The 15,973-nt window shown below is 51.3% G+C and overlaps 1 protein-coding gene across 1 annotated transcript in view; it reads left to right on the top strand.

The window, feature by feature from the left end:
* Positions 1-15,973, top strand: part of MLXIP (MLX interacting protein) — a 53,340-nt gene that overhangs the window by 26,016 nt on the left and 11,351 nt on the right. The window contains 7 exon segments of the mRNA XM_006178121.3: positions 10,888-10,994; positions 11,732-11,817; positions 13,179-13,268; positions 13,682-13,723; positions 14,086-14,257; positions 14,918-15,007; positions 15,594-15,685. Of these exon segments, the coding sequence (XP_006178183.3) occupies positions 10,888-10,994; positions 11,732-11,817; positions 13,179-13,268; positions 13,682-13,723; positions 14,086-14,257; positions 14,918-15,007; positions 15,594-15,685 (679 nt within the window).

Genomic DNA, 15,973 nt, shown 5'->3' with positions numbered 1-15,973 from the left:
TTTTTAAAGCCTATTTATAGGTCTTGGCTACCTGGAGAGTTACCTTATCCTTTGAAATGCATCAGACAGTTTCAGATTTCTCTGCCTTTTAAGTAGGTTATGTAGCTGGCAGTGCCTTGAAAATGGCTAATAATGGTGATAATAACAAACTTATTTCTCACCAGTCTTCATAGGAACCCAGGAACATTAGCAGGCATGATCTATTCCTATTACATCTCTGACGGCCAGTTTCTTGACTCCAGGTGTGTGCTTTGGCCAGAGACCTCTGTTAATTTACTTCCTCTTTGCACCAGGTGTCTGCAGTGGGGTGGAGTTTTTTATTCTTTATATAAAAATCGTAACCTTAGTGAATACTTGAACCTACTAATTACCTTTTCCCATAGGTGGATAAAAGTACGAGGGAAAGGCTGTATTCTTTGAGGGTAGTCAGTTATTCCTGGTACTGAATATAATGCAAACGTCTCACTTACATCTGTGGCTTGGCTACGCTGATCAGGGTGAGGGTGGCAGTTACCATATCAGCTAGGTGGGGCTGTACTGAGTACAATAAAATGTGAATAGTGCTTGTGTTTGGGTGTGTAACTATGTGATTTTGTTTTGTTTTGCTTTTTAAGTATTTTGATTAGAAATGTGAGGGGCATATAGAATAGCAGACCAGACAGCTTCAGATTTCTTTTTAAATAGGTTAAGTTGCTTGAATAAGTAGAGAAACATTCACCTATCTAGGATGGAGATGACCCTACCCACAGTAACAGTATTTATTAAGTGCAACTCCAGTCAAATAGCAAAATTGTTTTCTTTTGAGATTTGACAATGTGATTGTAAGGTTGGAACATGGAGGAATAAATAGGCAAGGATTCTAAAATTTGTTTTAAAAAATGATGGGAACCATTGCTACCTAGATGTAAAGTGTGTATCGCAAATTTGTAACTGTTAAATCACTGTAATACTAGCACAGGATTCGACATGAATTCGTGGTATGAGGCCCCAGTATGTTATAATTTAATCTACGTTAATAGAAGTGTCATAAATTAGTGAGGGAAGATGTGATAATCAGATAGTGAGCTGGATTTATTTTGGTGAGCAGCGTAAAAAACTAAGTTGATTTTTTTCCCTGGATGAATCCGAGTTACATGTAAAAAGTGCAACCATTTAAAACATATGTGCAAAACACCAAAAGAACCAGGGTATTCAGAAGTGGTCCCAAGTCTTACATATGAGAATGTGGTGTATGATGAAGATGGTATTTTAGTCTAACAGGGGAAAGATGGATTGTTGAGTAAATAGGTGGGAACTGCTGACTGAGCAGGATCCCAGTATCTTCATAACACCATAACAACTTCCAGATGGAGCGAAGAACTGAATGTAAAACATGAAGCTGTGAAAGAACTAGAAGAAAACATAGATAAGTGTTTTCAAAGTCTTAGGGGTGGAAAAACTCTTTTCAGTATGACACGAAAGACGGAAATGCAGAAGACAGGACTTTGAGAAGGGAAGGGTGTCACCCAGTGATGGAGCACATGCATAACACACAGGAGGTCCTGGGTTCAATCCCCAGTACCTCCAATAAAAAATAAGTAAACAAATAAGTAAGTAAACCTAACTACCTACCCCTCCCCAATTTTTTTTAAAAAAGGAGAAAGGACCTTAAAATCTTGATTGCATTAATAAAAATTCCAACTACAATAGTAATAACAAAAACCCACTATACGTTAAAAAGTTAAGTAGAGTGAAAAAGCAAAACAAAAGCCCTTGTAAATAGTCAAGGCAAAGATGATAGCCCGCTCGGGCACACTGACTCTGCTGTGTGTGTTGCAGACATTCCCACCAAATTAAGAGCTCTCTGACAACAGAAAAAGAGCAGAAGACATGCAGACAATTAGCATAAAAAATCCAGTGGCTAATGAACATAAAAAGATACTAAACTAAAAAGTTAGTGAACGAAAATTTTGCTTGTAAGATTAGCAAACATTAATAATAACTAATATGAGTAATGGTTTGGGGAAATAGGCACTGTTCACTGCCATTAAGAATGTAAAGTAGTATAAGCTATGAAAGATTCTTTGACTGTAACAGAATTATAAGTGTACACATACCCTCTGGTTCAGCTTTCCAGTTTCTAGGCATTTATCTCACAGAAACACTCATGCAGCTACACAGACATGGAAGTAGCGTATGTTTATCGCCGCATTGTTTATAACAGTGAAAAACAGAAATAGCCTGTGTCCTTTAACATAAACAAATGCCTATTATGGAGAAGTAGTTAAGTGGATTGTGATAAATATATATAATGGAATATTCTGTAACCAGTAAAGGTGCTATACAACTGTATTTATTGGCATCATGAATGCCTGTGACATGTCAGTGGAAAATGGGTTATAGAACAAAGTAACAATCCCATGTATTTAAATACTAGTTTTATTCATGTTTTTATCTGAGTATATATACACATGTATACATAGGTACTTAATCAGATAAATACATATTTCAAGGGCTTAGGGCCACCTGCAGGGTTCGAGGGAACAGTCCGGAAGATTTCTGTCACTTCTAACACCATCTGCAGGTTCCCAGAGCCATCCCCAGGTTCTGTAGTCGCTAGGACTCACAGAACTCACTGAAAGCTGTTACACTTTTCCCTGCTTTTCTCAAGGACATGATTCAAATTAAATCAGCCAAGGGAAGAGACGCATAGGACAGAGTCCAGGAAGGGTCCCGGCGTGGTCGTCCTCTCCCAGTGGACAGTGTTCGCTCCCTCTGGCCACAGTGTGTGACAGTGCCCAGGGAGCTGACAGTGCCCAGGGAGCACTGCCCGCCAGGGGCGCCCACCTGAGTCTCAGGTGTTCAGAGTCTCTGTGGGGCTGGATCACTTACTGCCCGTGTGGCTGACCTCTAGTCTCCAGCTCCTCCCAGAGGTGGCTGATTGCTTTAGCCATCGGTCCCTCTGGAGATTGAAACTGATGCCCCTTGGTCCAGAGCCCCCTTCGTAAATCACACTGTGAGGCTGTCCTGGGGCCAAAGCTCCAGGCAAATGGAGATACTCCTGTCAGACGGGACATTCCAGGGGCCTAGAGGTCACCCCCCAGAAGCTGAGGGCAAAGGCGAGGGTAAAGTTGGAGAAGGTTATTTCTTTACTGCACGGTGCTATCACCAGCATGTGAACGGCGGTTATTCCTAGGTGGTGGAATTGCAAGTGACTTTGCTTTTGTTCTTTGTACTGTTCTGTATTGTTTGAATTTTCTTTCGGTGTGGGTATGTAATGTATTTAAAAATCAGTAAGACTAAAAGAAGCTTAAAAAGAGATTAAAATGAAAAGTAACTTAATCTCTGGATGGGGTGGGTGGGCAGGCAGGGAAGCGATAAAAGAAACTCTAAAGACGAGTAGATATGGCTACACAAAAAGATAACCTACTGATTCAAAGACATGCTATAGAAAGAAGTAAAAGCCAAAAACCCCAGGGGAAACGTTTGCAGAAATATCACAGAGTGTTAATATCTTTAGAATTATAGTATTACCAATGTAAAATTATAAAAAAAACAACAACTAACATTTCAACTAGATCTGTCGTCTAGGCACCAGCAGTGTTCTAGAGCTGGCTTCCTGGTGTTGAGATTGTGCCGCAGCTGGGAAGGCTGGGCTGAGGGCACATGTGCCTCTGTACTATTTTTGTGACTTCTTGTGAGTCTATAATTATTTCAAAATAAAAAGTTTTTTAAAAGACAAAAGACACGAAAAGACAGCTCATAAAGTAAGAGAGATACATGGCTAATGCACAGATTTTTTTTTAATTATTAACAAGTGGAGCGAATTGAAGTGAGACACCGCTTTTTCCTGTTGTAAGTCTGGTCCCGTCCTCAGTCTGGAGGAGTCGGGAACAGCCTGGGTTCTGGATTTAAGTTGACTCTGCTGGCAAATAAACACATGATTATGGCTTTGACTGGTGCCCTGCCCCAGTATCCATGCTCCTGCCTGGATGTCTGGTTATGGCTAGAATCTGACAGGGAACTCCAGGCTTTAAAACTCAGCAGCACACCCAAGGTCAGCTTCAGTGTTAGGCTCGGTGCCCTGGAGTCCCTCCATGCCAGGCCCAGTGCTGTCACACCTATTCTGGCTCTGCTGGGTGTAATGTGGACATTGTCACCATTCTCTCGAATGTGGGCTCAAACAGCTCCATCACCCATGCAGAAGTGGAAACCATTGCTTGAAAGTGGTGTAAGCGTGGTGGTGTCTGTCCCCGGTGGGAGGCCAGGACACAGCCACTGTCCTCCACCGTCGGGGAGTGGAGTCTGCACACCCCTGGCCCAATCTAGCCGGGTTTCAGCTCCGTCACGGTGTTCTCAATTTTGATGGTCATGGAAATGATCAATCCCTGCTTCTTACACGGAACGGATCAGTCCTCACAAACGTGGTCACACTCCTCAGCAGACACATACCTAGACCCACTAGCACACCCACACCCGCAAGAGTGCTCTCTCACACACATAGCCCATGAGTACCATGCACACTGCAGCCAGCCCATACACCGCACACACCGCACACGCCACACACCGGTCATGCGTGCACACATGTCTGCTCACCTTGTCAGGAGGACGGACCTGGAATGAGGACCTCGGGAGCCTGTACCCTGCCTTGCTGCCATCGCCCTCCCAGCCTGCTTCTCCAATAGGACTTTCTTTGAATGTATTTCAAAAAAAAAAAAAAAAAAAAAAGATCCCAGGTGCCCAGGAGGAGTATGAGTTTGGGTGCAGGAGAGAGGACCTACGCCTGGGCGCAGGAGCAGGGCATGAAAACCTCCCAGGCTTTCTCTGGGCGGAGGCCCTGCCTGGGCAGGTGGCCCGGGGTGGAGGGCCCATGGCTCCAGGGCGATTCTGCTAAATGCGGCGCCCTCCTCCTGCCATGCCTCTCGCAGGGGCTGCTCCCCACGCCTTGGCTCCTCAATGAACCTTTGTCTGTCTGGAGCCTGTTAGTTTTGGCTCCTAGCAGCCTGTGGAACCAGGCCCAGCTCCCAGGAAAAGCCAATAGAGACCGCTCTTTTGAAGAAAAAGAACTGGAGTCCTGGAAGAGAGACCAGTCTGAACATTATTCATCCACTCACTCATTACAGAAACCACTTAATAACCATTGTCCTCATATTTGGATCTGGTGCACAAAAATGACTTGTGCACAGATTTTATATCTGCTCATGTGATTAATTGTCTTCCCTCAATTAACTAGACACCCTATAAGGTCTTGGACTGTACCTGGTCTTTTTCGCTTTCTTATTTTGAAAAACTAATACATTCCTTTGTTATATTTAAACAGTATAAAATGGTAAATAGTGAAAACAAACTCTCCAGCTGAGCCCCCTTGATTCTCCGATTCAGCTCTCCGAAGGGAAATCACTGTTACCGGTGTCTTGTGTATCTTTCATGAGATTGACTGGTTGTCTCCCTCCCTGCCCCTCCCTCCCTTCCCGTGTGTGTGTCTGTGTGCAAATCTCCCTGTTGGAAACACAAATGGTGGGCATCCCGTGCACGGTGCACCTTGTTTTTTCTCACTTAATATGTCTTGCCGATCTTGCCTGCACATCAGCACGTGTAAACGTGGTGGTTTCCTTTGATGAGCATCCAGGTTGTTTCCAGCCTTTTGCTGTCGCAAACAGCGCTGCAGTTTGATGTCTTTGTGCCCATGTGCAAATGGGTCTGTAGAATCAGCTCCTAACAGTGGAACCGAGAGTCAGAGGGATGTGCCTTTGAAATGTTGATAGACAGCTGTCTGCTTGCCCTGCAACAAAGTTCACGGTTGTTTCTGCCCATCGTTCTGTCCCCAGTGCCAGCGGAGTGACCAGACCTCTCCCCCTCACCTGGGAAATAGAACAGGAGTCGGTTCACAGCAGCACTATTCACGATGGCTCAAAAGTAAACAACCCAAGTGTCCTCAGCAGATGAAACAACAAACAAAATGTGGCCTTTCCAGCCAATGGAATATGACTCAGCCAGAAAAAGGAGTGAGGCACTGATACAGGCTGCTGTGTGGGTGACCCCTGAAGCGGCTGTGCTGAGTGAAAGGAGCCAGACATAAAAGGCCACGTATTTTATCATTCTGTTTATACAAAATGTCTAGAAGAAACCAGTCCATAGAGACAGAAAGTAGATTAGTGGTTGCCAGAGGCCAGGGGAGGAAGCAATGGGGAGTGACTTCTACTGGGCACAGGGCTTGCTTTTGGGGTGATGAGAACGGAACTGCAGGTAGGTGGCAGGGATGGTCGTGCAGCGTTGTGAGTGTACTCTGTGCCTGCAGTGGACACTGGAAAATGGTCAAAATGGTAACTTCTATGTTATATGGATTTTACTACAATAAAAAGGATTCCGCAGATGCTGACTGAAGTATTTCCTTTATTGTAGATCAAGCTGAGGATGTGGCTTGTAAGGGAACCCCAGATTGTCATTCCAGGCAGCTCCAGGTAGCCGCGGACTAGGAGAGTCCTCCCCAACCCCGAGCTCTCTCTGTGGGAGCAGAACAGGGGCGGTGTGGGCCCCCAAGAGGAAAGGAGAGGGCCTGGACCCCGCAGCCCCACGCCAGTCTGTGGCCCACCCACTCCACCTGGCTGGGAGGGAGAAACGGGAGGGTAGGAATGTTTTGCTCGTAGGTTTCCAGGAAGCACCAGGAATAGCCAAGAAACAAGCAAATACAGTTGCATGCCCAGATGAATGGACTCCACCCCCATCTGGGCCCCACCGTGTTAGAACCCAGAGCCCTCGCCTTTCTTAGAATGGTTTGACTGGGAGTTAGGAGCTAACCCTACCTGGGACCCACAGAACCCCAAACCCCCGCCCCAATCCCACCCTACCCTCTTTTTAATTCCAGCTCCTGTCTGTGCAGGGCTCACACTTTAATTTCCACTCCAAGGCAGTCTCTTGCCAGACCTCAAAAGAATTCGGTTTGCAAGTTGAGTCCAGCAGCAGTTTTGAGAGAGACCTTTGTTGTGCTGTAGACTTCCTGCTTCGTGTCACGAACTTGTCTTCTAGGAAGGGCGCCTGTGGCAGGGTGTGTGATGGGTTTTCTTTATGGAAAAGTTTAGCACTCACTTAGTAATTCCGTATTTAAACACACCTCCCACTTGCCAGGCACCGTGCTGGGATGAGTCAGACCCAGACCCTGGCCTTCTCAGAGTCAGGCTGGGAGAGTGGGGGGTGTGGATCGGGTCATTGTTCTGCTGGGGAAGCCCAGAGGGCCTTAGGAGCATGTTGGAGGTGGGTGTCGGGGTGAGGCCAGAGGAGGGCTTTTCATTTGTTGGGAAGCCGGTAGTCTCAGAAATTTTGGCAGTGTGTTTCTGGTTCTACTTTAAAGAAGGAATATGGTGTCCCCCTGATTCAGACTAAGAAGCTCCCCAGTCAGCCACGTGTCGGGGGCGAGTTGCGTTGGGCAGGTGGAAGGGAGAGGAGATGCTGTGCTGGGGACACTGCTCTGGGGAGCTCCGCCACCCGCTGCAAGTTCCCACTTAGAACTTCTTAGTTCTAACCTTCCCAGTATGTTCCATGGGAAGCTAGACTTCAGGTACCTCCACAGAGAGTTGTCGGCGGATGTCTGCACAGGGAAGGCCTCCGCTTCTCCTCACTGCGGCCTGACAGTGACATCAGCACATCAGAGGCTCCGAGAAGCGCACCAGTAAGGAAACTGGAACGTGCCCCGCACTTTCCTAACAGCTGTGTGTGCCGTCCTTTCTTCCCTGGAATCCCCGGGTACCAGAGGGCTGTGTGTGCTGCCTTTTCAGACCTTGTCTCCACGCTTCTGTGAGGAAGGGGCAGTCCAGCGCCCCAGAGAGTCTCCGACTCCCTCCTTTCACCCCCTCCCCTCCTGCGGGCTGTTTAGGTTTTGGTTTTGGTTTCGGACCTGCTTCTTTGTGTTGGTTGAGCGCCGCCTGTTGGCTGTATCACAGAAGCCTGGGATGCCGGGTGACAGCTGGACATGAACGTCAAGCAAGAGGGAAGCAGCCCAGCAGCTGAGGAGGAGGAAGACGAGACCCCAGCCCATACCCTGTCAGATCTGGTTCCGAGCCCCCGGGTCTCCTCTCTCTCCACATCCCCCCCCCCCCGGCATGGTGGGTAATCATGCTGTTGCTGTCACCTGGAAGGCGGTCTTGTGGTCACACTGGCCGCTTTGTGTTCAGTGTCGAGCAGTAGTGAGGGTGGGTTTATATCTAAACCAGTGGTTGGTTCCTAACGGGACGTGGCAGCACCAATGGCTCTCCTCCCAGGAGTCGTCATTTGCCGTCCCATCCCTCCTCCTGCTCTGTCCTCCGCAGCCCTCTCTGCAGGTAGAGAAGCCGGGGCAGGATTCTGGTCCTGCTGTGCAGACAGAGAAGGGGCTGTTTGAATCCTGGCCTTCCACCTGAGGAAGCTGTCAGTTACACCTTAAGGGCATAAAAAGATGGGGACAGTTTTCTGTTTTGTTTTTTCCTGGAACCCCCCACCTGGCCAGACATGGGGTTGCTGGAAGATGTGGCGGAGGAGGGGAAAGAGGGTCGGTTTTGCCCAGAGGTGGGACCTGACGTTCTCTGGTGAACGCTCTGCTCTCCAGCCTGGCCTGGAAGCACGTCCCCGCTCCCCTCGCCGCCTCCCCCACCTCCCCGGTCTCCAGCCGTACCGGGTGCTTTCCCTGCCTTCGCTCGGCCTGTTTTGCCAGCATAGGCCTCTCCTTCTCTCCTTGGTGTCGATAAAATTTCCTTATTCTCTAGACCTTAGCTTAGACGTCACCTCCTCCAGAAAGGCTCTCATGACTCCTCAGACGGGGTTGGTCATGGTGGCCGTGTTCCCACAGCCCTTTGCTCTTGTTTGAGACACTCAGCACATAGGCAGGACTGACACGCTGTACGAGGGCCAGAACCTCATCCGCCTCGTCCGTCCCTTTCCTTCGCTTCCAGTGGGGGTACAACACACAGTAGGCACTTCACGTTTGTTGAATGAGTAATGGACCCAGGCCCTGCCTTCCCAGCATTGAAGCAGGGGCTGCATGGGGTCAGGGCTGCCCTTTGCCCAGGTCTGTGTTTGCTGATACCGTGAGCGGGCACCTGGGTGTCAGCTTTTCCTCCTGGGGAGGAGGAGGAGCCCATGGCAGTGGTGCAAACACAGAAGCAGACAGCTGCAGGTCAGGGGGTGTTGACCCGGGCCTTTCGGTAATAACTTAAATCCGGATCATTGAGGTGTTTATTAGTATCTTATGTGTATGTTTTACTTTAGGGTTTGCGTGTCCTGTATGTCTAAGAATGTGTGTACCTTTAGTCCTTATTAAGATACCCTGGAGGCGGTGGTGGTACCGTGATTCCACACAGGAAACTGGCATGTCCGAGCAGTTGGGTGACCATAAACGCCCACAGGCAGTGTGCGACCGGGCTGCAGCGGCTCCGGGACACCGGGCCACGGGCCGGGGGGGCGGAGGGAGAACGGAGGGAGAACGGAGGGAGAGGTGCCTTTGGACTGGGGAGAGGAGGGGGAAGAGGGTGTGGGGCTGGCTCAACAGCCCTGACCCTTTGAGCTGAGGCGGCTGCTGTCTGTCTGTCCCTCAAGGGCTTAGGGGATTTGCTGTGACATTTTCTCTGTGGGGGTCATGGCCTTCTGGCCTATAATCCAGAGCCTGGCCCGGTGCTGACTTGGGCTGGGGGAGGCATGAGGTTTGCCAGGTGCGCAGCCAGGGGCTTCTGCTTTATACACCAGGTGTTCAAGTTCAGGTAATGTTTATCACTCGGGCGCTGTCTTCGAAGACCCCGGCTGTTGTGAGACTGCTGGCACGTCTCTGCTTGTCCCGTGGGATTTCCGAGTGGGTTTGGAGAAGCGCGGGGCTGTGGCCTGCGGTGATGTAGAGCCCACAGAACCCTTTGGTGTGGACCAGAAATAGTGCCTCGCCCATCTCAAGCCAGCTGCTCAGAGGTGGCTCCTGGCACAACCCTTGGGAAGCTCAGCTGTCTGAGAAGGCTGTGCCCCACGCAACAGGCCTTGCCTGCTGTTAGCTTTGTTTGTAAGAGCCCTTCAACTCATTCCATGAAGAATTACTCCGGGAGCCCCTGCTCTGTGCCAAGCTCTGTGCTGGGTGCTTAGGGAGAGGATGGCTGAGGGGCCCTCCCCTAGAGAGGCTGCGGTCTAACGGCGGGAGGTGTAGGTCTGGGCATGGCTGCTCAGGGTGTGGATGAGCGCTGTCCTCGAGGTTTGAACAGTGCTCAGGGGTCCTGAGGGCATTGGCGGCAGCCTGGGAGAGGCGGTGCTGGCTCAGAGGAGGTGGTGTTGGAGTATCATTTTGAAGGATGAGCAGGTGGCCAGGGGCAGAGGGAGCTCCGTGAAGAGTAAGGACCAGGAGTCAGGAGCGGGTCCCGCAGGTTCTAAGGCCACTGGGACACTTGTGTGCCTGGACTGTAAGTGCCTTGTGGGGACTGGTGACAAAAGAGGTGGCCGAGACCAAGTTCAAGGAATTCAGTGGTCAGCAGACTTCTTTCTCTCCCTCCAACTTTATTGAGATCAAGTTGACATATAACGTGTAAGTTTAAGATGTACAACATAATGATTTACTACACGTATGTAATGCAAAATCAACAGATTTGTTTACTTTTAGTTATGGAAAATTTAAAAAATACTCAAAAGTAGAAACAGACTAGGATGGTGAACCCCTGTATCATCACCTGGCTTCGACAGTTACCAACCCAGTCCTGTTTCCTCCGTTCCCGCCCCGGCGCCCTGCCGCCGCCTCCGACCCCATATCACTGGAGAAATCCCAGAGTGCCTTGTGTGTTCTCTCCGTCCTAGCGTGTAGCTTGCAGTGAATTAACCCAGAATTTTGAGTCCTGGGTTCAGGTGGCACTTTTAGATTCCATTTCTTCTTAGGGAAACCACTGAGTGTCCCCTCTTCATTTTACCTTTCAGTGGGAAGTTGGTGTCTCCAAAGTGGAAGAATTTCAAGGGCCTGAAGCTCCAGTGGAGAGACAAGATCCGGCTCAACAACGCCATCTGGCGGGCGTGGTACATGCAGTGTAAGTGCCGCGGGGCTGGGGCCAGAGACCCTCCCTTCTGCCACCCGGAGGCTGTTGCACGTTGGGGCCTGGAGCCCGCAGCCCGCTCCTGGGATGGTGTGGTCAGACAGAAGCCTCTCTCGTGCAGTCTGCAGAGAGGAAAACCAAGACAAATCCGGGTGAACTGGACGCTTACTGCCATCAGCAGCATGTGGGCCCAGCCAGGCATCTGTCGTGAAGGTGCCCATGGTCTGCAGGGGGCGATAGCCGGTTGCTCCCACCCTCCTAAAATGATAAAAGGCCCAGTGACGTAAAGGCAGAGGAGATGGGAGGGCTTAGGTCTTCGCCAGGGAGTCAGGACGGGTGTCTAGCCGAGAGGTGACACGTGGAGAACCAGGGAACAGTTCCCATTTTCTGCAGGTCTAGGAGGATGCAGGCCCAGCCCTTGTTCTGTGTCCAGCTGGCCTGGGTGCTGCTGGACCCAGTGACATCTGCAGGAGATGAGTGGGCTGGGGGTCCCTTGGCTCAGGCTGGTGTTTCTCTTGATCAGCCAGACTCTCTTTCTCGCCCACGTGTCACCAACAGTCTTTCCTTTGACCTGGACCCCTTTACTTCTCTGAAATCTTGTTTTCCAAGGGAAGGAGAAGAAAAGGTCACCTGGAAGGGCCCCACCTGAAGGAGGGGATGTGAGCAGAAGGGGTGGGGTTCCCGCAGGGGTCCCCATCACAGCGATGGCGTCTCATGCTCTCCCCACCCAGATTTGGAGAAGCGCAAGAACCCCGTGTGCCACTTTGTCACTCCGCTAGATGGCTCCGTGGAGGTGGACGAGCACCGCCGGCCAGAGGTACCTGGCACGAGACCCGCCCTCTCTCAGGAGTGACTCCCGAGGGCTGGGACCAAGAGCTGGGCTCCGCAGAGGGAGGCTGCAGGGCAGAGTGCGGGGCTGCACTGTCCTGGCAGCCGTGTGACCCCAAGAAGCGGCGGGCATGTGGGGGGCAGGTGGCCTCTGACACCCCGCAGAGGTTCCCCCCTTCTCAGACCAGACTGACCCAAGGACTGAGGGGTTCTCCAACCGGGACCTACCCTCTGCTTTAACATTGGTGTTTCTCTGGAAGTCAGCAGGGAAGGATATTGACTCCTTACAAGGCATCTGTAACAAAGAATAACCTCAAGAGCTTTATGTACCAAGAGGGAGAGGTTAAAGGAATAGTAAATGAAAAGAAAAGCGAGTTACACAACAGTGTTTTAGGTTAATTTTTTAAAGGGTGTATCTATGTGATCATACCTGCCTAGGAGATGTCTCAGAGGATATACGATAGCTTTTCCCTCGTGGGTACCTCTGGGGGTAGGATTAAGGGCGAAGAGGAGCATCTTCACTTTCTGCCCTTCTGCATTGTTTTAGGTTTTCTCCAAGCATGTCTTACTGTTACGATGAAAGGGGAAAACCTGGAAAGCAACCTAATGAAAGGCAGTTTGGAGCCGTGGGACTTGCTCTGGTTGTGATGGTATTCAGAGGCATCCCTTTTTTAGGTCTGGTAATAATATTGCATTGTTCACTGTGAGGATTCTTCACTGTCAGAGACACACAGTGAAGTATTTACAGGAAGAGTTATATGGCATTTATGATATCATATCTGGAACTTGCTTTAATATACCCCAGCCATAAAAAAAAAAAAAATAAAGGAATCCGAAAGCAAGGTGGGCTCTCTGAGGCCGTCGTGAATCCCTGGTCACCAGAATTCTTCAAGGACATCATGGAAGGACCCCTGCCTTGCACGGTGGGAAGGTTGAGCGAAATCTTGGAGATCACTTTCCACCCGAGACTTCTGTGACTGGCTGTTCCATTTTGCCCTTTGAAAACACAGCAGAGGCTCGGGGCATTGGAGAGCCTGCTGGTCTCTGTAGGTTCCTCCAGCGCCAGGAGGGAGGGCTCTCTGCTTCTCCCCTGCTGAGCACTGTCTGACCCCTGCTCCAGCCCAGACTCCAGGACCTGGGTCCCCAAAGCCCCCTGGGTTATCGCAGGCCGTGAAATGAAGGCACAGGAGAGGTGGGACTCACACTGAATGAAGCTGTAGGCCCAAGGCAGGGTTCTCGGAGCGGGTGGCCCTGGCCTGCCTGCTGGAGCCAGACGCTTGTGTGTTCACGGGGTGCGTTCTGCTGATGAAGCCCGCCATGCCTGCACTCTGACCCGCCTCTCTCCCACAGGCCATCACCACGGAAGGGAAGTACTGGAAGAGCCGCATCGAGATCGTGATCCGGGAGTATCACAAGTGGAGAACCTACTTCAAGAAAAGGGTACCCTGCCCGGGCCCCAGGGAGAGCACGCTCGGGAAGCCCTGTAGGGGAGGGGACGCGCGCTGCATTCAGAGCGCTGGCCCTGAGGCTGTGGCCCGGAGCTGTCCCCCATGGAGCCCAGCGTTCTGGCCCAGCCCAAGTGGTGGCCTGCTTTGGTTGTGTGACCTTTGCTCTCAGTTTCTCCACCTGTGTTGTGAGCCGTGCTGTTCTAAAATGCTGGTTGGGAATTGCCTCTGGACCGTGCATCGCCCTTGGGATAGCAGGGGCAGGATCTCTTTCCCCTCCCGCCTCCCACAGAGAGAAGGCCTGGATGCTTCTGGAGGTCACCCACTTCCACGTGGGAGAGTCTGAGGGCCTCGTCCCATCCCGGGGCCCTGAGTGACCACCTTGTCCCTCTCTCCTTTTCTGCACAGCTCCAGCAGCACAAGGATGAGGATCTCTCCAGCCTGGCCCAGGTGAGCGAGCATGGCCCTGAGGACCCTCATGGGACACTCCCACCCTCCTTTGACAAGAAACAGCAATGACTTGGGTGGCCCACAGAGCAGTGGAAAGTGATGGAGACACGGACACTCCCTATGGCTAGAGGACGGACCACCCCCTTCTCATGTGAAGGGTGTGAAGGAAAATAACCAGCTCCCTCTGCAGCAGGCTGGAGGGGGTTGCTCCCTGCATTTCGCCACCCCCTCGCCCCATCTGTTACCCGGCAGCCCCTGCTGCTCTGGGGATTGGGGTCACATAGTTCCCTGGTGTGACATGGTTGGAAGCTCAAAGTCACTGTCGCCCCTTTGACCTTTCCTTCCCCCTCTGTTGATGGTAGGACGATGACATGCTTTACTGGCACAAACACAGGGACGGATGGAAGACTCCGGTCCCCATGGAGGAGGACACACTGCTGGACACAGACATGCTCATGTCAGAATTTGCCGACACCCTCTTCTCCACGCTTTCTTCACACCCGCCAGTGGCCTGGCCCAACCCACGCGAAATAGGTAACCTGCCCTCAGACCCTGGATTTGAAACGTTTCCTTCTTGGCCAGGCCCAGGGGCCAGCTTCGCCTCAGGGCCATCTCTGAGGTGCTACGATCACTAGTTTAGGGTGAGCGGTGAAGAGAAGGATTGGCCAACCTCCTTGATACGTGAAGGCCCCATACACTGAGCCTCCCTGGGCCCCCATCAGGCCCGTGGTACCACTGCCAAAAAACAGAAGACAGTGGGGGGTTTGGTCTGAACCAGTTCCACATTTCTGATACTGTCCCCTCAGCAGTGCCTGGCGGAATGACAGGGCCTGTAACTCGTGCTCGAGGAAATCAGATGGGTTCTTGGGATGGCGCCTCACCTGGCAGTGAGCAGCCGTCTGGTTAACCCCTCAGAGAGGGGCCCACAGACTGAAAATTCGAACGGGATAGGGGAGGTCTCTGCTGTTCCCCGATGCTCAATTTACTTTTCCTGTGAAAACTCTCTTTCCTGCCTTCTGAGGGTGGAGAAGGCCCACGAGCCAACAAGAAACCCCAGCCAGCTGCCTGCGCTTCTCCTTGGAAGAATCTAGAATGTGAGCAGGGCCAGGAAGATGCTTTCCAGGCCCTCTGCATGTTCCTGCAGCACAGTCTGAGAAGGCAAAATAACTCTTGTCTCCTTTCTGATTCTTACAGCACATCTGGGAAATGCAGACATGATTCAGCCGGGGCTGATTCCTTTGCAGCCCAACCTGGACTTCATGGACACTTTTGAGCCTTTCCAGGGTGAGGACAGGGGGCAGGCAGAGAGCATGGCTGCCTGCGTCTCACTTTGCTCAGGACAGAGTGGAGGCGCTTCCCCAACCTAGAGGGAACTGTTAGAATGGGCCAGGGGGAGGACTTAGAATTTTCCCAGACCTGCTTTCGTTTGTCTGTTAGTTTTTGGTGGTAATTGCAGAGTCTGGGAAGTGTTTCTGGGCCATTGTTCTCTCTCAAGGAAGAGAGCGTCTCATTCTGTCTCAGAGCCTCAGGTGTGGCCCTGACCGTAAGCAGTTCTCCCTCTGGGCAGCAGAGGGCGCTGACGACACAGCTGCCTCCTGGCAGTTCCCTGCAGTTAGAACTGGTCCTAGAGCTCCCGCCATTGTAAGGACAGGTGCCACCCAGGCCTGGGAGTGTTTCAGTGCCCACACTGGTTGCCAGCATGTGCAGCTCCAATCAGAGGGCCTCTTTCTGCAGAGTTACCTCAGTGGGAATGCCCTCTGGCGTGGCATTCCTCGGGCTAAAGTAGGGTTCAAAGCCCGATTTGTTTGTATCTTGATTCCAAGAAGTGTTGGGCACACAGAACTCACCGGCCCCCAACGTTGTCTTTCAGACCTCTTCTCTTCCAGCCGCTCCATTTTTGGCCCCGTGCCGCCTACACCCGCCTCAGCACCTGCAGCAGATCCCAACAGCCCGCCTGCGCAGGTAGGGAGAGTGCGGGGGAAGGAGCCCTGGGCTGGTCAGCAGACCTTCACAGCCATAATCAAAGTCAGAAGTGGAGTGCTGAGGGTCGCTAGATCTAGTGCTGACCTCACGTGTGACGCGCAGGGAAAGGATTCTGGCCCTCCTTGAGGGTGTCCTTAGGTACCCACGAGGCGGGAGACTGTCAGTAAACGTATGCTTCCACCCGAGTCCCCAGATTACCCATGTGCAGCAACCTCTGTTTGCACCAGTCAAGACAGGATTAGTGAGACAGCAAAGGAAAACATGAAT

The sequence above is a fragment of the Camelus ferus genome, chromosome 32 (genome assembly GCF_009834535.1).
Source record: "Camelus ferus isolate YT-003-E chromosome 32, BCGSAC_Cfer_1.0, whole genome shotgun sequence".
Classification (NCBI taxonomy): Eukaryota; Metazoa; Chordata; class Mammalia; order Artiodactyla; family Camelidae; genus Camelus; species Camelus ferus.
The sequence above is the reverse complement of the archived record's forward strand: the minus strand, read 5'-3'. Positions and strand labels throughout refer to the sequence as shown.